The 23,894-nt window shown below is 38.7% G+C and overlaps 1 protein-coding gene across 1 annotated transcript in view; it reads right to left on the bottom strand.

The window, feature by feature from the left end:
* The window catches only part of SH2D4B (SH2 domain containing 4B), a 70,815-nt gene extending 47,216 nt beyond the window's left edge, over positions 1–23,599 (bottom strand). Inside the window, exons 1-3 of the mRNA XM_026080448.1 lie at positions 23,320–23,599; positions 9,644–9,803; positions 8,403–8,550 (exon numbers count right to left, since the gene is read on the bottom strand). Coding sequence (XP_025936233.1) covers positions 8,403–8,550; positions 9,644–9,803; positions 23,320–23,503 — 492 coding nt within the window. The 5' untranslated portion in view covers positions 23,504–23,599. The remainder of the gene's footprint in view (positions 1–8,402; positions 8,551–9,643; positions 9,804–23,319) is intronic.
* Between the last annotated feature and the right edge of the window lie 295 nt (positions 23,600–23,894).

Here is a 23,894-nt window from a genome sequence, read left to right as displayed (position 1 = left end):
TTGTCTGTATTGTGGAAAAAACCTTAAGCAGTGTGATTATGGAACATGAAGACAGACAGGAACACCACACACATTTGCCATCTGCATTCACAAAATTTCCAGAGTAATTCCAAGCAAGACATAGCTTTATTATGAACTGATAGAAATTTAACCATAATTACTGTTTACAGATAGGGTTGCAAAATTTCCTGTTTCAGCACTGAGTTTTCCTGATGATAAACCTGCAAAAAGAAACTCACATTCCTAATTTTACACATGCAGATTCCTGTTCAGTACTTGAAGATGCTGCTTACATGAAAGTTCACGCTATGTAAAAACATTTGTTATAACTTGGCCACCTGATCTTAGGCTGAAAAGTGCTGAACTACTCTAAAATCTATATTAATTAAAAGGTATATATTAATTGATTAACCCTTCCCTCAAGTAAATAGCTTCATTTTGTAATACATTGGAAAAGTACTCATTTGAAGGTTGTGTGTCCTATTTTAACACCTGCCTGGAGACAAATACCAAAAGCAACTCCAGTGAAATAATACAAATCTCCAAACAATGATTTTGTCATTTAGCAGCCATAACAGGGACTTGTATACACATTTTCCCAGGGGAGAAACAGGTGTCTGGAATGCCTGCCTGGGAAACAGAAACAACTTATTCTCCACTGTAGGAAAGGAAGGGTTTTTTTTTAATTCTCTCCAGCTCTGCAAAAGTCATCTGTCATTAGCCTCTGTTTTGCAACTAAAAAGATGACAATTTTAATTCTTTTCAGAAGACAGCTTTCCCAAGAATATTGCTGTACGTCATTTGTGACCCCTAGTAATTCAGTGAGGGCCAGAAGCTGCAGCAGCAATCAGGACTGTTTTGCTGTTCTGGTCATGGATCACACAATGGCATGTTTAAGGAAGAATGACAACTTTTATTCGCAAGAATGTGGAAATAGAAGTTTAAATTTGAGTGTGAATAAACAAGGACAGATGCCTTGAGTTTCACAGGGATGGTTTGCTTAGTATCAGCCAGCCAGCCAGCTGACACTACTCTAAGTACTTTTGTCCACTGATATTTCAAAAAGATCGAAAAGAAGCAATTTACTAATTACAAGCAATCACCACCTTCAGAGTGAGAAAATGGAACAAATGCTAATCTCCACCCTAAGCAAGAATTCAACTGTTTTTCCATTTCTTTCAGCAACATGAATCAACATTTCTCCATTTAGCTCAGCTGAGTTCCACCAATTTACACCAGCAGAGGATCCATCTCCTTAATCATAATGAAATGAAATCAAAAGACCTGAAATATTGGATATTAATAATGATGTGCCTGTGTAGTGAATAATAGTTCCATAACACACATGATGAAAAATAAATTAGGCTGCTCTTATTATTTCCGAGAAAGAAAAGCCTAGCATTGTTCTTCAGTCAATTTTTCATGTTATAATGCTAGTATCCTTTGATTATTTCTAACGTCATCCTCTCATTATTATCTCTTGAGTCCTAGAAAGATTAGTTGAGTGAACCATTCATTATTTTTGAAATGTCACTGCTTTTAGAAAGCACTGTTTTCAAAATGAGCAACTTCTTCAGAATAATAATAAAAAAAGCTTTAAATTCTCTTTTTACATATTCCATACTGAATTAGGGATTCCATACTTCAGTTGTTAGTAAATGGCTTTACTCTGTTCCAAGCAGCTTGGACAAAGATATTAGCTATTCTTTATTCTTATGGGAAGAACATTTTCTGAGGCAGCTTCGCTGCCTACAAATCAAATACATCTAGGCCATCCCTTCAGGAGAACAGGCAGGCATAGGGGTAATCCCAGGTTATCAAAATGTTTTCTATTCAACATCTTAAACTACTAGGGTAAATTTAATATGCAAAAAACAAAAACAAAAAACCCTACACCCTGACAACAGCTTTCCTGAATTACACAAGAAATTTGTCACAGGTTTGTTTTGTAAAACAGCTGTTGTTGAAGCATTTGTAGTAAAAAGGTGCAAGTGTCTAAAAGAAAAAATAGAATTCAGGCAGAATTTGAGTTCTTAAAGGAAAGCAGTAATGCCTAGTAAGAAAATTGTATCTTTTTTTTGTTAGAGGGAACAAGGAGCTTTAAATCAAAGAAGAAATAACTAAAAAATAACCACCACTCCACATTGGTGGTGATCTGAATTTGCGATTTTTTATATTATTTTTGCTTTAAAAAGGAAAGCAAATTATATTTATTCAGATTAGTGCATGGATGTATGTCCAAGTATATTGTGCAACACTAAAAAGGGATACCAAAAGGGGTACCAAAAGGGTGTGCTTGTATTTAAAACGAACAATTGAACTTTCTATATTTACTGCCCTGGAAAAATAATAGCAATTAGTTTATCTCCTTCTCCATACGAACCCAATCCTGCACATCAGAGTTGAAAGCAAAAAGCTATAATAATCCACAAATATCACCTTCTGCCTGACAGTTGAGAGAGATCGTACCATATGCCATGACCCTTTCAGGTCTTCTGGAAAAATTAGGAAGATGACAATTCAGTACTTGGCTGCAAATTGCCAAGAAATACCAACCTGCTGCAACAAATTACACTGGCAGTTCAGTAGGCAGCAGTAATCCTCTCCAGCTTTAATTCCACTGGAGAATTCAAACATGCTAAACGATCTTATCTAGCCTCTGGCAGTTGAACATTTACCACAAACTTGTTACTGTAAATGGGTCTTACAATGTTTGCTAGCTCTGCTATAGCCATTTCTAAATAATATTTAATCTTAGCTATGGTTAGTTTCTAATGTTTCAGTCCAATGTAAATGAGAGAATAGGTCAGTGTTCAGAATTTGCCACAAAAAATTTAAAAATGCACTGGGGAAAAGCCAAAATATAGCTCATTTTTTTCCAATAGAAAACAGAGCTTCTGGCTGCCATGGCTCTTGGGGATCCTTTGGGGAGTCTTACAGGATGGGGGGCAACTGCATGACTGACACCCTGCTTAGGGCAAAACCTACACAACATATTTGTTACCAGTCTCCGAAGAAAAGGATGTCTAGGATTCCCTCCACACCTCAGCAGGCTGTCAGGCATCTTGGTCTTTTGTCAAATGTCTTTGGTACCCCTGAGAGCTGATGCTAGTCTGCTGTGTCGTATCTACTGTGAACCTCCTGAGATCCATCAGCAATCACCTTTGAGCCAGGGTGGACATCACGCTACGGGTCACAGACCTGAGAGCACAGCTTGTCTTCTGATCCAAGTCTCAGGACTTCCGGCTCTGAAAAAGGGAATCTGGAAATCCCAGGTTCCCTGGCTCTCAGACAGCCTGCTCTCAGCAAGGCTGACACAGCAGGACAGACTTCAGAGATCAACTTCTCCACAAACCCACTTGACAATTTCCAACAGAGCTGTGAGTGTGAATATCAGCAGAAATACATCCAACCCCTTTCCACCCTTTTCCTGAGAAAATTCTCACTTGCCTCAGAATGAAAAGTGTTTGCAGAGATATTATTATTATCTCTTCTACCAGTGTCTCAAAAGGAAGAGTCATGCTTCCTGCAGAAGTCACGTTTCAGTCACAGATACGCCCCAAAACATGCTATTCACCCATGGCTCAGATAGGCAAGTAACATCACAATCTGGTTCACAAAGACCCTCTTTTAGATGAGACACAAAACAAAGGTAGGAGCTATTACTGATTGGGAGAGATCTGAGATTTATTATGTGCTGGAGCAGACTTGGGAAACTTGCCATAACTCAGTGAAGATCTAACTTGCTCTTACTCACCTCAGAGTTTGTCTCTGAATTTTAGGAACTTTTCACAGTTAGGATACCTGAAATGTAAACTATCCTCATTAGTGGCTCAGATGTTCCCACTTCCCCATGAAAAATGTCAGAGCTTTAGTAGCTTTTACTAGAGATCCAGAATAAGGACAATAACTTCAGCAGCGTAATCATTAACAATGTCACTGGGAAAAAGATTTTGCCTTAAAATTGGTATCACAGTTCCTTACATGTAGGATAGGAAAATCTTAACACCTAATTCCCAGCAGAAAATAAACAGCTGCCTCACTTCCAACATCATTAAAAAGAAAATTCCTTTAAAAAAACTTCTGAACTATGATCTCCCAAAAGAACACAAAATGAAATATTACTGAACTACTGCAATTGCAACAGAACGGACCCAACTGATGAACTGCTGGAATGGATTTGGTGCAGAATCCCAGCAAGAAGCTATTGTCATATTCTAGGATTGTGAATATGCTGTCCTTGGGAGAGAATTCAGTGTTTTCTTGGCACAGCAAAGCACAGATCTGAACTTACAACTTATTTGCGCTTAAAGATAACAACAGGCCCACTCAAGTGCTTGACATTCAGTTGGAGACAAGGGTTTTTGCCAGATCAGGACAGAATGCTCACTGCTTTATCATAAGAAGCCCACAGTACTGTAAGTGGTAATGCTAACATTTTACTGTATTCCTTAACTTTACAGCTGGCAGCAATTGTCTGAAGAATCAGGTCCACAGCACTGTCATGCACAGGAAAGCACTCAGGCATGTGTTGAAAGCTCATTCAGATCAATGGGACTGAAGAGTGTTCTTAGTGTTAGACATAAGCTGTCCTTATTAGAGATGATTTCCTGAACTGGAGCACTAATTACTCTGCTCTGCAAAGATTGTTTCTAATCCTGTCTTCATTGATGAGACCTTAAACAGCTAGGACATAGAAACTCTTAGAACTATACCTTAAGAAAGCTTACCCCCGCTCATCACCATCCCAGTTGGGAATAAAGGCCATAAACTTGCATCCAAAAAAATTGTGGAAGGAAATTGTAATGCTCTGTCACTCTCTCGTTGCTTATCAAGGTAATAAGGATTATTTCTCCTTAGCATCACTGGCATTAAAACTCCCACTAAATATTTTTGATGCATGAAGAAAAACAATGCCTTTAAAAGTTGTTATGAAGTTTTTGGTTAACATATATTGCATTTCTCAAACAAGGTTTTAAGAAACAATCTAGCCTTACTGTCAACTGTGCTTATATAATTAAACTTGGCAGGTATCTGAAGTTGTCATGCAGACAGTTCTTTACTATTAATATTTTCTTGCTATAAGGCGAACACACGAAGTGAGAGCTGAGAGATTATCTCTCTGTTATTTCTAATTGTAGCTGAAGGATACCATCCTCCCCTGGCAGGCTGACGCTCACACCTTTAATGTGCCCTAGCTCTGCACATTAAGACTCTTAACGACAGCAACTGATAACAGCAGGAAATGATGTCTATGATCCCATAGATCCCATAGCCTTTGTGAATTAGCAAAAAGATTAATGACAGTAATTGGCTCTCTTATTTGTCCTTTGCAATAGATGCATAAAAGAATAGCTGTCCTTAAACTGCAAAAATAGAGCAATCAACATTCATATTCTAGCATCATAAAAATTAAAGGCATTTCTGCTTAAGATATATCAAGGAATGCAATACTTTTCCAATAGTATAGGAAAGGAAACAGAGATCATCATTCACTCTGATATGTGAGATATTATTTATCTAGTGCAGACAGCCTTAAAGTCCCATGATAGGTCAAGAGGAATAAGAGGGGTTTAAAAAGGAGCATCTGTGATACAATATGGTTGGAAATTAAACACATCAGCAGAATGGATACAGACTTTTCATCTCCAAGTCAAAATGCTTCAAGAGGATGAAGCATAAGCAAAGACTGAGCTTTTCATTTCCCAATTTGGAGGCTGCTTTAAATATAGTCTGGTCATCATCACAGAAGGATGATTACCAATGCATTAAATATTTTAAACCTGTTAAAGTGGGCTTGCTAACTGATCTGCATCTCATTCCACACCCTGAATCATTCATGAAAGGCACATTTCTTCAAGATTTCAACGACTGCAGTCACACATGCGTAGATTCACCAATTCACCTTTTTCCCTACATCTTAGTTCTTTTTGTACACTTTTTGTACTTGGAGGTAGATGCCAGAAGTATAACTTTCCTTTCTTCCTGTCTGGGTACCTTTCCACTCACTCAGCTTATAAATATTTCATGTACTTCTTCCATTACACAATAGAAGTTATAAAAGGAGTAAAGGCAGGGGAGGGAAGGGGCCAGAAGAGCAAAGCCAAGTGAGCCTTAAATAAGCCAGTGGACAGAGAGGTTAACAACTCCCCTGTATTAGCCTTTGAGAGTCACTTGTCTTTCAAATCCCATTATTGTTTTTAAGTAACTCTACAGCCCTGTCTCTTTCAGACCAAGTAATAGATAAGCTTCTTTTCTGAGTAGCAAAGGTGTGGTGGTATAGTATTGGGGACCAGTCCTGTATTTGGATCTGTGCTGGTGGGCTCCTAAGTCAGTCCAAGTCCTTCCTAACAGAGCCCAAAGTATAGACTTAATTGCAGACTCAGGGACAGAAATTCATTTAATTAGAGGATGTCATTCTATTAACACAGTAAGTTCTGGCAGCACACTCAATAAAGGAATATTCTAAAAAATATACATATATATTCTTGCTGCATAATGTCTCTAAATTCATCTTTGGGGCTGTAGAGTTAATTTCCATTGGGTCTTGTCTTAAAAAAATTTGGTCCATTTAAGTTTTTAGAAATATTCTCTTCAAATGTTTGATTTATAAGAAATAACAGAAGAAAATTTCTCTCTACTTCTTTTGTAAAATAAAAATGTTGGCAACATTCTGAATAGGGCTACAGAAGAGCTGGCCAAAGCTTAGTATTTTAAATTTAAAATATAAACTGAGCCAAATTCTCACCCTACTTACAGCAGTGTGAGTCTAGCTCCTATCCTGCACACAACTGGTAGAAGATACCTCCTCAGTCCCAGATCAACAGTGGGAACAGAGATTACTATTATTTTACCTTTCCGTCAATATAAAAAATGGGCAGAATTTGATGCCATTCCTTTCAAATTGTATCAACAACTGAATAACTAGCCTTCCTTAACTGAAATAGCACTGACTGCTGGTGACTAAAAGTTAGTCGCTCTGCTTTTTGAAAAAGTCTCTTTGGAACACAAGAGCGACAGTGAACTTGTGGACATTTACCCCATCGAGTGTAAATCAACTGTAAATCACCCAGGGGTACGAGTGAGCAGGCCTGTACAGGTCTTTGTTCAAGAGGACTTTGCTTTCTGGATAGCAGAGGAAGGAGAGTTTAATTAGTTGCTCCACTCATTATTCATATATTAATACAACCACTTGAAAGCTATAGTTTCATTACTCATTGACATCAAATTTCAAGGGCCCTGTTCTCTCCTATGAATTCAGATTAATTGCACACAGGGAAATCAACAGCTCTGTGCAGAAGAGGCTACAGGAACTGCCCTTGCTTTGTGCTGCCTAACCACCCTCAAAATCCCAGTCCCACAGTGTATACAACGACAAGCAACTTGCTGACTCTAGCTGGTAATCAAGTCCTACATAAATTAGCACTGCGGTTTTCAGCATTGCTCCCACCACGGAAGGATGGGGGGATTCTCTCGGCGGCTCCCACACCTTGAATCACCAGCCCGGGAAGGCAGGAACCACACAGCAACCCGCCAGCGGGGGAGAGGCACGCGGGGGAAGCTACTGCACGCACATCTCCTCCGAGTCACACTTTGCTACAGGCTTTCTCCATGGGAATCCAGATGCACCAATCTTGTGCAGAACCACAGTGCACCTCCCAGGCTCAGAAGACTATGATAACTTCTCTACACATTAAAACAATTATATTTTGTCTTATGAATTTTAAATAATTTATCTTCATAAAGTAATATGAAAATGGAAGACGCCGAGGCCTTCCTTTCTTGTTTTGTTTTCAAATTGTTATTTTCAACAAGAGCATGCGAAGAAACCTTATTTCAAATAAGTACATTTGAACATGCTGTAAGAACATAAACGTTAAAGTACTGCGAGCTCATGAAAAATTCATAAGCTGACAAAAATCAGGCAAATGAACTTCTAGCAAAGCCAGCTCGACTTTTCTCATATGTTGAATAAGAGAAGGATCTGCCCTTCATTATATTAAAGGAAGTAGTGACAGAAATATAAAATTAAATACATGAACAGCTCATCCAAAACACACTAAATATTTTCAAGTAAACTGACCTAAAAAGACACATTTCACAATTGTACATTTTTCCCCAGTATGATTCATTCAGTACAGCTGACTGAACAATTCTGTTAATGTGTTAGTTGAATAACCAATTTGATTGTCCTGACACTTTTGAATGAGATATGTGATTTTTTCACATCATTCACCCAGCTGTACTGGTGAACACAATGTAGCTATTTGTATATTCCAGGATAAAAAAAATTTACAACACTGTTTTTTAATGCTTATTAATAAATGTACACTGCAGGTTACAAGAACTTAGAATCCATACAAAAACACTATTGAAAAACCTAAGTATGATTCTGCACATACCTTCAGTTCCTCCTGAATTTTTTCCTCCACCAATTTGGCTGCTTTCCGATCTTCTATTTCTACTTTCCATTTTTCTGCCACTATTCTGGCTTTTTCTTGAGCCATAGCATCCCGGAATTTTTTTGTAATTTCTGCCTCCTTTTGCCTCCTTCAGAAAAGGATTTGAAAATAAATATAATTGTAGAAATTGATATTCTTTTAAAAAAGAGAATTAATCTTTAGTCAGTGCACAAGTACTGATTGCAACTAATAACATAACTTCATGGAAATATACAATGAAAGAATTAAAACGTATTTAACAAGTGAACTACACAAATCAGGTTTGACGAAACTATCCAGAAAGCAAACATTTTCAATTTTTGGAAAATGACTAATTAAAATAGCACTAATGACTGAGCAAAAATTAGAGAAGTACTTCTGGGATGTCTTTGAGCCATACCCTATATATTTACTTCCCGGCCTGAAAACAGATTTTTCTGTCCACCTGGCAAAGCATGAACAGGAATCTATTGTGTTTCAAATATCAGTGAAAACGTCTGCTAAATTCTAACAGTAGATTGTTTATTAACCCTGACATAAGAGGAACACAGAATACAGGCTGAAGTGTTTAATCCCAGCTTAAATATGTAAACACTAAAAGCAAGCAGCACCTGATAGGAAAAGGAATAATACAGAATAAACTGTCACTTAAACTGCCACTTTTCAGTGCTGTACTACAAAAGGCAGTGCAGCAGGCAGGTGGCCTACTTCTCAACAATATCAAGCACCAAAACGCTTCTGAATCTCTCCCAGAGCTGTAAGAGGCCCTGCTCGAAACACCAGCACAGCAGTTTTTGTAATCAGCTTCTGAACTGCTGGGATAAGAATTAATACAAACAACATGCAAACAAAACCAATTGCAAAAAGGATTTTATGTAGAAGATCCCCATTGTGGGTATAGATATGTGACAGAACAAGTATTGCTAATTTAGTCAGCTAAAACCCAGATTGCTTCATTTTTATTTATTTACAAACTGGTCAACAGTTTAGTAAAACTCCCCAAAAGAAGAGTGTTTGCATCACTTTTTTTTGTGAAAGAGGCTTTCTGATTTTTCATGTGCTGAAAAATGTCCAAAACAAGTGAAAGCAAATGTTCACAAAATATACTTACCAGTTTACCCACCATTACCTGCCACCTTTCTACAAGGTCATGTCTCCCATTATGCCAAGTGGACCCTGAATTCAGATTCTTAAATCCTCACCATAGTTCTTCTGCCTCCTTCTGTGCTTGTTGCCTGGCTCGCTCTGCTATTAGCTCCTCAGATATCTGTTCATACGGCTTGTCACCTGGGGCTTCTCCCATAACCCAGACCCAGACCTCACCATCCTTCCCATGTAGCCACTGCACATGTTTGCCATTACCTGCAACAAACACCAAAACAACAAGCCTTAGGTACTAGATCAAATTCTCACAGAAGTACAGATGAACTGGCTGGAGATTTGCAATATTAGAAGCATTTTGCCTGTAATTTAAAATTCAGAGTAAAACAGGACTAAGAGCTAGGATGAAGTCTTCAGATTTGACCAATCCACCATGCTGGCAGTGGAAAAAAGGTTTGTAAGCTGTAGATCCTACAGTCTTCAGAGAGTCATTGCCCCACAAGAATACACGAAGGAATTATTCGTTCTGACAAGCATTACCTGGAGTTCAGGTATTACAACCTTTTTTCGTTGTTGTAAGTGCATTTTTCCTGCTTGATTCAGCAATAAGGAGGGAAAAGAGATGGAAAAACAAGAGACAGCAACATTATGGGACCAGCAATGCCTCAGCACAGAGAATGTAGTGTATCAAGCACAGAGACTTCACGTTAACCACCACCAAATAATGCAGGAAATCCCTGCTCCTGTTCTGTGAAGAAGGGGTTTCAGAAAGCCTCTGTATTCAGAGCAAACCACTCACCCTGTGGAAGCTTTTCTGTCCAAGTAGGCAACTGATACAGATAAAGTTTCCGATTCAGTTTTCATGAAAGAAACCATGCAAAAAAAAAAATCTATGGTTACTGTGTTGACAGAGTGATTTTCAAAACACCAAAAAGCTTGTGTGCTCTTTACAAAATAGCCTATGTTTGGTGAGCTATGAGCCCTTCATTTCCAAGGCACAACTAAAGGATTCTTGCTGACTACAAAGGGCACTAGATTAGATCCTATGTGAACACATTTAAATAGTCATATACTCTACTTAACCTTTCGTGTGGCTTGGTCTTTTCCTTCTGCTTTTATATATATAACTCACAGATACTTTTATGCATTTTAGAGAATCATAAGGAGGAATCAGTATAAATACCCATTTTGCCTTCATTTTTAACGTTTTTTTTTGCTTATTTGTTAAAACTGTTCTTCACAAAAAGAGATTCCACCACAAAGACTATTGACAAGATAGACGATGAATTTATTTTATAGAACACATTTTAAAGGCCACAAAGGATCAGCTGGTCATCTAACTCCCTGTATTTCACAAACCATTGGATTTCACCCTCTTACCCTAATATTGAGGCCCATAAATTGTGCATGGCCGCAATTTATCTTCCTAAAAGGCATCATGTCTCATTTGAAGACATTGAGAGATTCCTAGGTAGTTTTCTCTGTAGCTGGATGTTGCTCTAAGAGTTAAAAGAAACCTGTTCCTATTTGAATGGCTAGTCTTTGCTTCCAGGCTCTTTGTATCTTCCTCTGCTACCATCAGCTCAGCTACTCTCATCTTCAACTATCCGTTGTTCTGGAATAGGACAATATCCATTTAACCAGATCAAGTTTCCTGATGTACAATCAATAAGGCATTTTTGACATTCCAGACTGAAAAGAGGAAACAACAGAAGGGAACAGAGCAGGGCTGTTGACAGCAGGGGTGGCCAGTGCCAACCCACACTCACAAGTGTTGGCAATATGAACTGAAGGCAACAAACATATCAGATTTCCCAGTGAAAGATAATATTCTACATCATATTTGAAAATGTGATTTTTAAGAATTCCCAGTGCTGACCTAATGGTACTGACTTCAAGGGGAGAAAGTTTAAGCTAATTATGTTTTTCTTTAATAACTCTCAAAAGCATTTACTCTGACTTTCACAGACTATCAGATTATGGCTTGGGATATATATCTGAATGCATTTTATTGCTCTTTTCTGTATGTTTCTGTGTTCCTGCCTTAGCACAACATTCACGCTGTTTTTCAGATACGGCATTTGAAGACAGTCTGCCAAGAACTGACCGGCCTCAGTGCTATATGCTGCCAAGGTTTTCACCCATTGCACTTCATGGTAAAGTCTCTAGAGAAGTAGAGGATTATTTCCCAAGGATGCCTGTCCTCACCTGAGCAAAGGCAACTATTGTTTTAAAGGTGGACTGAGAGCCCATTCCTGGGAGGAATCTGCATATCCTAGTCACTCTCTTATTTAATTCTTTAAATAATTAATAATTAAAGAAATAATTGTGAACAACATGCCTCATGTTAATTTATTTGTATCATAATTTGAAGATACAAATTATTTCTATTGTTCTGAGATACGTTCACCACTTCTGCTCATCTGTGAACTTACCAGACTGAATGAAAAACACCCTTTTCAAGTGAGCATACAACTTTCATCTCCCCCCCCCACCCAGGTCTTCTGTACCAAAGGGTTATGAATATGTTTCTCAGAAACCCAACTTATCTATTACTACCCAGCCTGTATTTGTGAACTATTTGTGAACAAATAGTTCATTTTTAGACAACACATCAGGAGAAATTGTTCTCTTTTTTAAAAAAACAATGGATCTCTCTTCTAAACCCATAGACACTAGATATATAAATTTTTTTGAAAATACTAGTATAGTACATTGTTGGTTCAGCACTAACTACTGTGCACTACAGTATAGTACACTACTATATAAATATCCATAATTCAAGTTGAAAGATAATAGCACTGTCAAACAATCTGGCAATGTGAAGCCTCATCATTAAACATGCAGACTCTCCACATGTCCAATTTTAAACCAGTTCAACCTGAGCACATATGCCCTTATTCATTTTCTTTCTTTAGAACAAGAGAAATGCTTTTCCACATCCAACCACCATTTCTGTTTTATTTCAAGGCTCCCATGCAAAATTTCCCCTAAACCTACATCATTAAGACTCCCCATAAAGCTGGAGATGGGCTTTACTGTACAATGTGATCAAAAAACTGGGTAGTTTCTTAGCAAAGAATAATATCCAAAAATTGATGAGTGGACAGGAAAAGAAATAACCCAGAGAGAGAATCTGACACTGAAAATGGAATTCCTGCCACAAAACTACTTACAGCCTGCAGAAATCAAGTTCACAGTGGTCAGCGTCAGGTCTTTTAGGCTAATGTTACTGGACTCGCGTTTTCAAAGTGTAGAACCAATTGCAAGAACTGAGCTGAGGGTACAGAAAAATCATTTTCTTAATATTGTTCTATTCATATGCTCATGTTGTCTGCTTTTCAAGCATAAAATAATTACCTGTGAGTGGTGATTATAATAGTTTATGTTTTAAGATGCCTCTCAGGCACTACATTTTTCTGCAAAATCAGATATTTTGTTAAAGTCTTATTTCTAAATAAAACAATTTTGAATTAGAAAAATTCAACTAAGTCTCAAAGAAGAGACAGGTCCTGACTAAACAAACTTGAAATCTAGGTGAAACAGAGGCAAGGGAACCTCATTTTTCTTTTTCAGAAGCAGGCTTCTGAGCCTATTCACAAAACCTAATACAGAGTCAGGAAATAAAATCAAATCTTCTGAATCCCAATCTAGTGCCTTGACCACAAAACTACTTTTATTTTCCTGGATAGACTGTGGCAGGCTATGAGTAATTGCTACTAGAAAGTAGCGGACACCAAAATTAGTCCGGATGGACAAGCTGAAATAAATGTGTTCTAGAAACAAACCTCTTTTTAGCAGGAAAATATACTAAAGAATTTACCACATCTTTTCTATCTCTACAGACCAATAATTTTCAGCTGTAGTATTCTACCAGTTATTTATCTAAAACAACTCTGCAGCATCACAAGAAGGCAACATTATTTCTGCCAGATTCAATTCTCTTCACCTCTATGAACAAGTATCTTTCACCAAGTTCCCCCAAATCCTACCATATCTATACTGCTTTGAGGTCAGTAAATTGGATACTTCTCCTGGTACCAGACAAATACAAAATGAAGCATCCAAAATTCACAGCACAAAGGGATCACAGTAAAAATTTTCTTGGGCATCTACAGCTTGAAGTAACAGTAATGCAAAATTGCACATACAGACAAAGACACACGCAATCAAAAATAATACCAACACCAAATCATGTTTTCTACTTATTTGTATTTATACGGGCAGTTCTGTAACAGCAATGAAAATATAAAACAAGGCTGTATAGAGCAATAGTGAAATCAAGGCTCCCACCCATAAGAATTAATCTCTACCAGTGGTCCTGCCAGTCTCATACACACGCACAAACACACACCGACCTGGAGTACAACCCTTAGTTGTGCTGTAGGGCACCACAGGCTGCTCTTTGCCTTTGAGCTACCCTGAGGAAAGCCCTCATGTAGACAGCGTATCCTCACTGCTGCAGCTGAACACTGCCAGAAAATATGAGCGCCCACCAGCCGCCTCAGAAGAAAGAAGACCACCATCTGAAGGTGCATGGGAAGGGGGAATCCTGCCTGTATTCAATGCCTAAGCTAAGTCAGGCCTCAACCTTAATCAGCTCAAATTTCCACACTGTGACTAGGAATGGAAATTATACAATGGAATGGAATTACACACAAAAAAAAATCTAGGCCTGTCAGTGCCTCTGCTGATCAGGACAGAGGAGGAGAACCACAGTTTTCTTTTTATGAGAGTTTTATCTGGCTTCATTTTCACACATGTTCCTAATTAAAAGTGGTTTAAAAATAACAGTAACAGCAGCAAATGGAATATTGCTGGAGTCAGCTTCCTTCCTCCAGGCTCATTCGTCACTGCTTTAACAGCCAGAGCATCCCTGACAATTCCCATTTGTTATCCATCTCCAGCGTTTGCAAGGGAACTACTCCAAGCACCATTAGAGGCCGGATTTGGTGTCAAGCCTCCCAGCTGTGCCACAGTTTGCCTGCTTAGTCCAGCCAAAACATCAGTGAGCGCTGATAACCCCCACTGCCTTTGTATCACAGGGAATAATAGAGGTTATTTCAAGTGTTAATTGAGAAAATTAAAAGATCACTGATTTATAGTCTCAGAAACATGGAATGGCATTCAGTGTGCTTAAACTTTCTCAAAAAAGTCTGCTAATTCCATGAATAATCTTGTTACCCTGAGGTTTGGGCTTCCCAACACAGTTGTCTCACTTGGAGGCTACAGACTTCTGCAACAGCAGTTGACTCTCCTTCCTTACTAGCTGGAAAGCTCCATAGTCTTACAAATATCGTTTGACCCTTTCTTTAGAAAATATTCCTCTTCTTTTTTTTCCTCTGCACTAGAAGGCTCCTGAAATTTATTCTGCATTTGAAATAGGCTGTATCAGCATTCACTATCACGACAACAAGCTGATCATCCTTTGTCATCCAGAGATAAGCCGTAGCTTCTGGGGGACTTTTTTGTTCTTTTGGAGTTTGCATATCTGGTATACTTTGGTCTAAACACAATGTGTCTTGCATGAGATTTTATCTTTGACTTTCCAAACGAATGATTTTTGTGTCTTCTTTCAAGTTGAAGCTTGGATTTTGATAGTCTGCAGGATAGAAGAGGTTCCATTCAGAGTTTCACTAGCTGCAGGACATGCACTGGAAGCACATTGATTAGGACAGAAATGAGGATGTTGTGAGCTTTAGGTTGCTCTCAGCTGCTTGGACTTACCCAGTACAAGTCTGCATATACATTTTATTTAATATCTTTTGTTAAACTATAAACATACACAATTTCACTTCTTTATAAGGAGCAAAACCTAGGAAATGTTTCTGTGAACATTTCTGAAACCATTAAAAGGGCAGAATGCACTTTTCATAACATTAACTTCTGTAACTCCATTAAAATTTATATAGAATAATTAGGTGATGATGATATGCTTGTGGAAAGTAGCATAATCCCACAATAAACTGAAGATTCACTATAATTAATTCTGTGGTCTGCCCCTGCTAATAGTCAGAGGACCATAAACCCACCTCTTCCAAGAATACATTCCAAAAAATCACTAACTTCAAACCAATCCTTAAAACAAACTGCAATAGGGAAAAATTCTAAATGTGTCAAACAGTCCCCCAACATTTCACTCCCCCAAAATTTCCATTTATGCATCATGTGATTTCAACACTGTGTTGCATGCCTTTTTATTTAAAGGAGCATTCACAGAGGGAGAAATTCAGCTGCATTAATTATCAGTAAGTGTTATGGGATCGCAGCATTGCTGAAAAAATCAGCCTTCACAGCTCTTCAGCTGCTTCCTGATCATATAATGAATTCAATCTTATGTTTATGGAATTACAGTCTGTTACCATGGAAATAATTATGCTGCAATATACCCCTGCAGGATCAAATAAAAGAGTGACTGCAAGAGAAGAAACATTAAGGGAGGAAACAGTTATTCAAATAAGACTATGGTAATTAACAAACATGGCAAAGATAACTGTACCTAACACACAAAGGTAAGTACGTTTGCAGTATCACATGGTACTTTTTCAAGGTTTGCAGATTGCAAACAAAAGAGGGAAAAAACAGAAACACAAAAATAAAGTAGCGTTCATTTGGTCTCCATCTAATATGCCCCAAATATTTTCTTGGCTCTCTGGCCAAGGTAAACTGCAATTAATATCAATTTTATAATTTTCCCACTTTCAACTGGGAGATAATATCCAGAATTTATTCTTAAAGAGACTGTACTAAATCCATGACCCACAGTCTGGAGGTAGTCTCTTGTCTGTCCACTTTAATTTCCCTTTCACTGTAAAAGACTGCAGGTACGTATCAGATCAAAGTGCAACGTTGTGAATTCATTCATCTCAGTACCGTTCGAATCTTTTTCCCTTTATCCAAAAAAAACAAAAAAAAACAAAACACCCCACCCAAGAACATATCACTATGGTTTCTGATTCCCAATTCCAATAGTCTTTCACAAAGAGTAAAACCTATATACGAGGCTTGGTTTCTCACACAGCGCTATCACAAAGCATCCAGCTTTTTCCCAGTGTTGAAGAAAGAACAAAAACAAGTCTGCATGGCCACTTTAGGGATAGATGGAAACTCAAAAGAAAAGGATAAGGGCTCTCTGTCACAGAATGATACAGGTAACTATAGATCCCTTCCTGCACCAGACTCCCTAAGGCAGATTTGCGCTTGCTTCTTTTATCTGGCACACAGGACCACCAAGGCAGGGAGAACTATACCACTGCAAGGAAATACTCCAGCACCACAGCACAGGAGTGGAAGTTGAAGGTTAACAAACCATCTTCAGTGCCTTGCTAAATCCACTGCTTACTTGAATATGCTGAGTTTTCCCATATCTTCCAAATCCTGCTAGCAAAACCCAGTGCCTCTGTCTTTGAATGTTTTGGTCATTTATGTGAAAAACCAGCAAAACTGGCCAAGAAATATTGAATTAGCTTGAGCAAATCCCATTCTGTCCTCAGCTGCAGTACTGCTGTCTTTCCATATCAAGTATTCATGAACTTGCAAATAATCACAACCTCGTATCATTACCAGAGGGTTTCCGGCTAGAGCATTGGCATGCAGAAGAAAGCCTACCTAACGCTACTGTGTTTAGACAGGCTCAGCAACACAACATAGCAAAGAAACACAGAAACCCCTTCATTCGAGGGGCCCCGAGCCTCCTCAGGAAGCGGCCGATGCCCGGTGCCGCAGGCAACAGGAGCACTACAGACCACGCATGTGCGAGAGCAACCTCGGGTGAAGTAAGGCCCAGGTAGCCAGCAATATTCCACTCTCGCTTTTCTGCGGAAAAGAGAAGTCAGCTGCAGGGCACGGTATTACACTAAAAAACACAGACTTATGGTTAATCCTAGGAAGGCAGAAAAGTCCTCCTGGATTTGTTCCATCTGGCATGTATTTAGGTCATATGGTGGTTGGGGGGCTCTTTCTAGCCCCAGGTTCAGAGGAGTGAAAAGGCAGTTTAGAAGCTACCGTTTAAGCATACCTCAGTCCACAGCTGCACGAAACATGAACTCCGAGCAGCTGAGTTCTGGCCCCAAGGTATTTATAGTCCTAACAAAACTGCATAGTATCACAAGCTGCTATATAGGTTGTGAATGTTACATTAAAACTTTCCAATGACTTCAAAATAGTTGGCTCAGTCCCCTAATAAAAATTATTAAAAACTTCCTAATATTCTCTTCATTACATTTTCAGATGTATCTGATTTGGAAACAAAAGATGGGTCTCTGCAGAATTCAAGACCAAATTCAGACAGAAATTTTGGAAATACTCAAGCATGACGTTTTTGTTTTGACCCATCTGCAATGATACAGAGAAAGAGACAGTGGGCAATTGCAAGAGCAGATGTCGCTGCAGGAGATAAAACCTTAGGTAAGTGTTACCAGGGAATGGAGAGGCTTTAGTGTAAATAGAAAATACATTTTTGTGTTCAAAAATGTAGACGAGTGAAAACACTGTCACTGCAGGTACACTCACCTACCCTTACACACAAACACTAGCTTTCCCATGTAACAGCGATGCAACCTCCAACTATCCACTTGTGATAGCTGAGATGTTTGTTAGCCTTCAAGTAGCTTCATCTATTCTCTAACGATTTTCTAACATGAATGTCATTTAAAGAAATTACTTGCTAGCCATGCTGTGATAAACCTACCTAATTTTCTCCCAGCTACACTTGTTAAGGACAGGTGAATAAGCGTGCAACTGTTACAAAGAGTTCCTGTCTGAACTTCATGAGCTGCAGTTCCCAAAGAATAAATGTCAGGATAAGTAGCAGCAGATCAACATCGTCTTCCCTCCCACAACACTGTGCTTCAGCTACCTAATGCTCAATAGTTTTTGAAATCTCATTTTGGGTATTCTGACAGTTCTGGTTGCTGTGCAAGAGTCAAAATCCAAACTGGCAGGGTCCTTCACTTAGTTCCAGCTCAGCCATACTGGTTAAAGGGCTCCTGCCTAATCAAATAAATATGTTTCTTTGCAAATTGCAAAGCTGTCTGTCAGTGAACTCTGAGCAAATCCCAAAAGGATCATGAAGTTTGGAGACCTCCCTTAGTGATTCTAGCACAATAGGAAAAGGCAACCTGGTATATTAAAATGAAAATATGCCCCTGAAAGACCTGCCCAAGGAGTCATTTGTAAATGAACTGGAGACAGAAATCTAACTTCTAAGAACTCTATTCACTTCAGTACAAGTTAGTAGTCATGATTTAATTAAAGCTAGGAAATACTTTTTAACTTTGAACAAATTCACTAAAAACTGCAGTTTTGGGAGGACACAACACTCAAGTGCTACTAACATTTTCAGCCAAAAATGTAGGATAGGAACAAATGACAAATGCCAGAGGAGCTCATTCAACATTTTCTAAAGGAAACTTTTCATTCTGAAGAAATGTTGTTGATATATTGTTCCCTTTTGGATACTGATTTGTGTTTTTAAGAAGGGAAGGAAATTAAAATTGTTGAATAATCTGGAAACATTTCATTTTCCCCAAACTGAAATAATTTTTTAGCACTGAGTGGTGCTAAACCTGACAAATTTCAATTTTGACCTTTGCTCAAAACACAAACCCAACAATCCAAATGTAAAAGCAAGCCCAATTTAGCAACTACTGAAAAAGGCTAATATGATTTTTTTTTTTTAATGAAAAATAAAACTAATTACATAGACTGTTACACTATTTGACTGGCTAAACATTCTCACCCACTTAAATCTTTGTATTTCATGTTTTGGGCTTGTTTTTATTTTCTAAAAAGCAAATATCATTGTTTTTAATAGGACATTCACAGACAATCTGCGTTCAGTGGCACTTCTATAAAATCACTGTAGATTTGAGGTCTTCGTAAGTTAGTTTCTAAACAATTAAAAAAAAGTATCGCAGAGAGACATTCCCTAAACCTACTGATATTTTCAAATCCAAAACAAGGCCACTCCTTCTATCTGACCTATGAATGCCACTCTCCCCCGCAACTCCGCACTTGTGGTTTCTATGAGACAACACATCTAAACCTTGCACGTGGAAGTTAGTCATTCAACGTAGCTTGCTTTGTTTAGATCAGAAGGCTTCTCAAGCTACAGATGACACGGGAGTACTTCACCCTGGTGAGACGCACACAGGGACCCTGCAAGGGGCAGTCCGACGGTCTGCAGTAGCCAAGTCCTCTCCGGCTCAAAGCTCTTCTCCAGCCCACGCAGGCTCCACTCTGATGGACAGTGCTGAGAAGCCTCTCCAGTACGCGTGACTGCTCCTCGCCTCACACAGTTGTTTTCACTGATTTACCCCAACTGAGAGTCTGAACGATTTGGGCACTGGTTTCATGGAAAACTCTCAAAAGAACTTATGTGATTTTGGAGCCTTCATCCTCAAGTCACTGCAGGAAATCACAGCTGGACTCATGCTCACTGCAACACGTGAGAATCTACCCCTTCTGCTTTGCCACTGGGTTGGCACGAGCAGCACCGGGTGCACTCTCGAATTGGTGGAGAGTTATGCCAGTATTGGTTCGGGGTATATGACCCCAGAATGGGCCCAAGCACTCCTTGGAGCATTTTTTTATTGGAGGAATGCCCATTATCACCAATCCCTCTGGTTCTATGGCATCTCCCCCTCTCTCATCCCAAAGTCATGGGGCGAAGACTGAAAAATGGAATTTGATTAAGCAGCTATTCAAAACATGAGGAAAATGGAAGGATATGAAAGATAGGTCTATAGCACTAATTGAGATTAAATTACTAAAAAATCAGTTTACCTGTTTGTTACGTCATAATCACACACCATATACATTCTGTAAACTGGAAAAATTATATACTAAGCCAGCAGGTATCTATGCTTGGTTAATCCTGACTCTCAGCACACTTAGGACTAGGTATTAAAGCCTCACTTCTATTTTCTCCTACATGTCAGGCTACAAAGCATCAAACCTTTAATTCTCTGCTTTGTAACACTTCTATAAAGTCAGTGCAATTCTTGACTTCAACAAAATAACACCAACATAAAACCTGTGTCACAAAGTAGAGAGTCAAAACCAACAAGTTGCAGATGAAACTGCCCCAAACCCTTAGACTCAAAGGAATAAAGAACATATAATTATGATTATTCCAGATTTCCTGATAGGCAATAATTTTGGACAGGAAGAAAAATACACCATATTCTATGCTATGCAGAAGTGTGAGAATGGTTAAAAACTTGCTTCATGCACCAATGGAAAATACAGACTGTAAACAATTCCAACCAAGTTCCAAAAAATGTTGATGCAAATTCCTTTTAGGAAAAAAAATCATATATTTTAAGATAAGGAAGGGCTGTTACAATCATCTACTTTGACCCTTTGAATCATATAGACTACAGAATTTTGCACATTTTCCTGCATTACACCCATCATTTCTGGTTGACTTACAATACATTTTTTTTTTTACATGAAACTAGCTTCAAGGTGAAACCATTTACTGTTATATTACAGAACTGCATAACAGAAATCAGTCACGTGTATCTATACAGTTAATGACCAGCATGCCTAAAAGATGGAAGTTATCTTTTGTAACAATGGCCCATGTCAAACCATGAAAGTCAAAATATATTTGCAGTGAAATCAAATGCCTAACTTTCAAATTTAATTACAATAGTTCTAAGAAAAAAACTCTTTAAGATCCATTCTTTAATACAGTTCTGAAGAAAGTGGAAAGTTTTTAGCAGTGGACAAAAGTCAATCCTAAAGGGTACCTTAAATTAGCAATTTAAGAAGGGAAAATGTAAAATCGAAATTGGCCATTGTGTAGTTTTACTCCCTGTGTATGTAGGAGTACTTATGTCAGAGCAAATATAATCTATAGGTTACCCTGCTGCTCTTCTCTTTTTCTTATTTTTTATAAATCAGAAAATTAATTACCCAGGAAATGGTCTCCTGTACTGGGAAGCTGAACAGGTTTAATGTATAATTTATATATGGAAATTTAGATGTCAACACTGTGACAAATTGTCACAAATATTTTTGCAGTTAGATTCTTCTGCATCTGTCTTCCTCAAAGAATGAGCATAATACAGACCTCAGCACTGTAATGTTGTTTTGGTATGTGGATCTGAACTGCATTTTTAATTTTCTCTCAGCTACAAATCAATCAAAATGAACAAGGTTTTTGCGTTGCATGAGAGAAGCAATATTGACACGATCCTTCTTAGGAGAGAGCCATTCACAGCAAAAACTACCATGAAGAAAATAGAAATTAAACAGAATCAGGTTTTCTGCTTCTGCATTGCCATCTGTGAGGGGACAGTTGCAGCTCCTATTACTGCTAACCAGACTGTTCTAAACTTTCCCCTTTATATCAAGGCTACCCTTGTAGCTTACTCTAGAGTCATTTCACAAAGGCTCTTGCTTCAAGCGAGTCTTGAAGCCTAGTTTTGCTTTGAAAGACATGTTTGTTTAATCATAGTCCTTGAATCGTTAATTACCTAATGGAATATACTTGGCACCTTGTAAGGCTCACAGGCTCTAAACTTTAGAAGTAGTCTGGCAATCCTCAGTTGAGTCCAGTAATCCATCTTTACTGAGGTGCTCCAAGTAAACTCTCTTACTGTGGTTGTGCCTTAATATGAGCAACACTTTATGTACTGACTTCAGAATCACACAGCTGTTAGGGCACTTTCTCAAAATCAGTTACCCAAAATTATTAGTCAGTTTTAATTTTCAGGCTTGAGTAGATTTAAAGATAGGATAAGATCTTTGGTACTTCACAGGGAAAGGACTGTTTGACATATCTCTGCGACATTTCCTTGTTGAGTGAGGAATCATTGCAACTACATAGCCATGATAAACTGTTTCCTATCCTGCATCAGCCTAACAACTTCAGCCCAAGGAAATCACTTACTAAGAGGTGACAGTAAGCAAGGAAATAAATATTTCTGTTTAGTCAAAGCCACTAGGACCCAAGACCAGATGCTTGGTGATGATATTGGGAGAAGTTCTTTGATGCTTTCTTCCATGATTTTGCTTATTTGCTTTTTAAGCCCACACAAATATTTAGCATCCATAACATCCTATGGAATGAGTTCCATAATTACATTTATTACATGTTGCCTGAAAACCCAACTCGCTCTTTGTTTTTACATGCTTGCCCTGCTCTTATCCCATTCCCTAGACATCCTCTTTTGGAGCATATATACTACAACAGTTGGACATTTAGTCTCACATTGTATGGCTGTTCTTATGTATGTCTTACAACCAGCCCTTCACAACAAACCCAATTTCATGATCACATAGAGAGGCAGTGACAGAATCAGGAAATAAACCCAGGTGTCTTGAAATTCATCTTCTGCTCGAGCCAGTTGGAAATGTTTAGTACTAATTTAAGGAACCTCAACAGCATAAGCAGGACTGGTTTTTTGCCTGAGGTGCGTGAGTGGGGAAGACAGGTGAAGAGAAAAGCTTTAGGGGTGGAGGGGAGAACTGGGCTTTGTGGATCTGCTGCCACTGAGAGAATAGGAACAGCAACTCCTGTCTGAAAGAGTCCCTTCAAAAACCTGTTATCCTTATTCCCACATTAAATACTCCCCCAGAGAAAAAAACAGCCTGGTTCTGGAGAGAGAAGGAGCAGGAACATAATGCTTTTGCTGTCTCAAACTCTTTTGCCTTTGGGGACAGCTGGCACCCTTCCCTCTTCCAGATGCATGTTGCATCACAGCCAGTTGCATGCCCATCTCCCCTAGCTCCTGAATTAAGTACAGAAGGAGATCACAAAGCTTACTTTGTTTGCGCCTCGCTGTCTTTCTCAGCATAGCCTCCTCCATTCGTGCTTTCTCTTCCCTCTCCTTCCAGCGCCTCAGCTGCTCTTCTCTCATTTTGTAAAACAAGATCTGCTTTTGCTCTTCATTCAGCTCTGCCAGGAGCTCTGGGTCAATGTACATATCGCGCAAAATTTGCTGCAGCATGGTGACTCCAAAAAAGAGATAAGCCCACTCCCAACTATGCTTGCTACAGTGATAAAATCCCACCTACAGCACTCCACAAAGCAACCTGCAAAGAAGCTCTCCCACGCCTGCCTGCCCAGTAGAGGTTTGATTCTTCTTGCTCCGTCTCTCTTCTCACGGGCATTGTCTGCTCCTCTTGTCTTACAGTGACAGAGTTCTCTGCTTATCTCATCCACCAAAGGTAGCAGCAGGTGTCAAGTGAAAGGAGGGGGGAGGAAAGGGGAAGGATAAGGAGAAAAACCTGAAAAGGCCAGGAGAAAAAAAATGATAGGTCACTTGACTCCTCCTGACTGCAAGCAGGTAAAAATAGGGAATTCTTGATAGAACCCATCATCTTTGTTCCCTTGAGTAG

The sequence above is a fragment of the Apteryx rowi genome, unplaced genomic scaffold (genome assembly GCF_003343035.1).
Source record: "Apteryx rowi isolate R43461 unplaced genomic scaffold, aptRow1 scaffold_52, whole genome shotgun sequence".
Taxonomy (NCBI): domain Eukaryota; kingdom Metazoa; phylum Chordata; class Aves; order Apterygiformes; family Apterygidae; genus Apteryx; species Apteryx rowi.
This window is presented reverse-complemented; position numbering and strand designations above follow the sequence as displayed.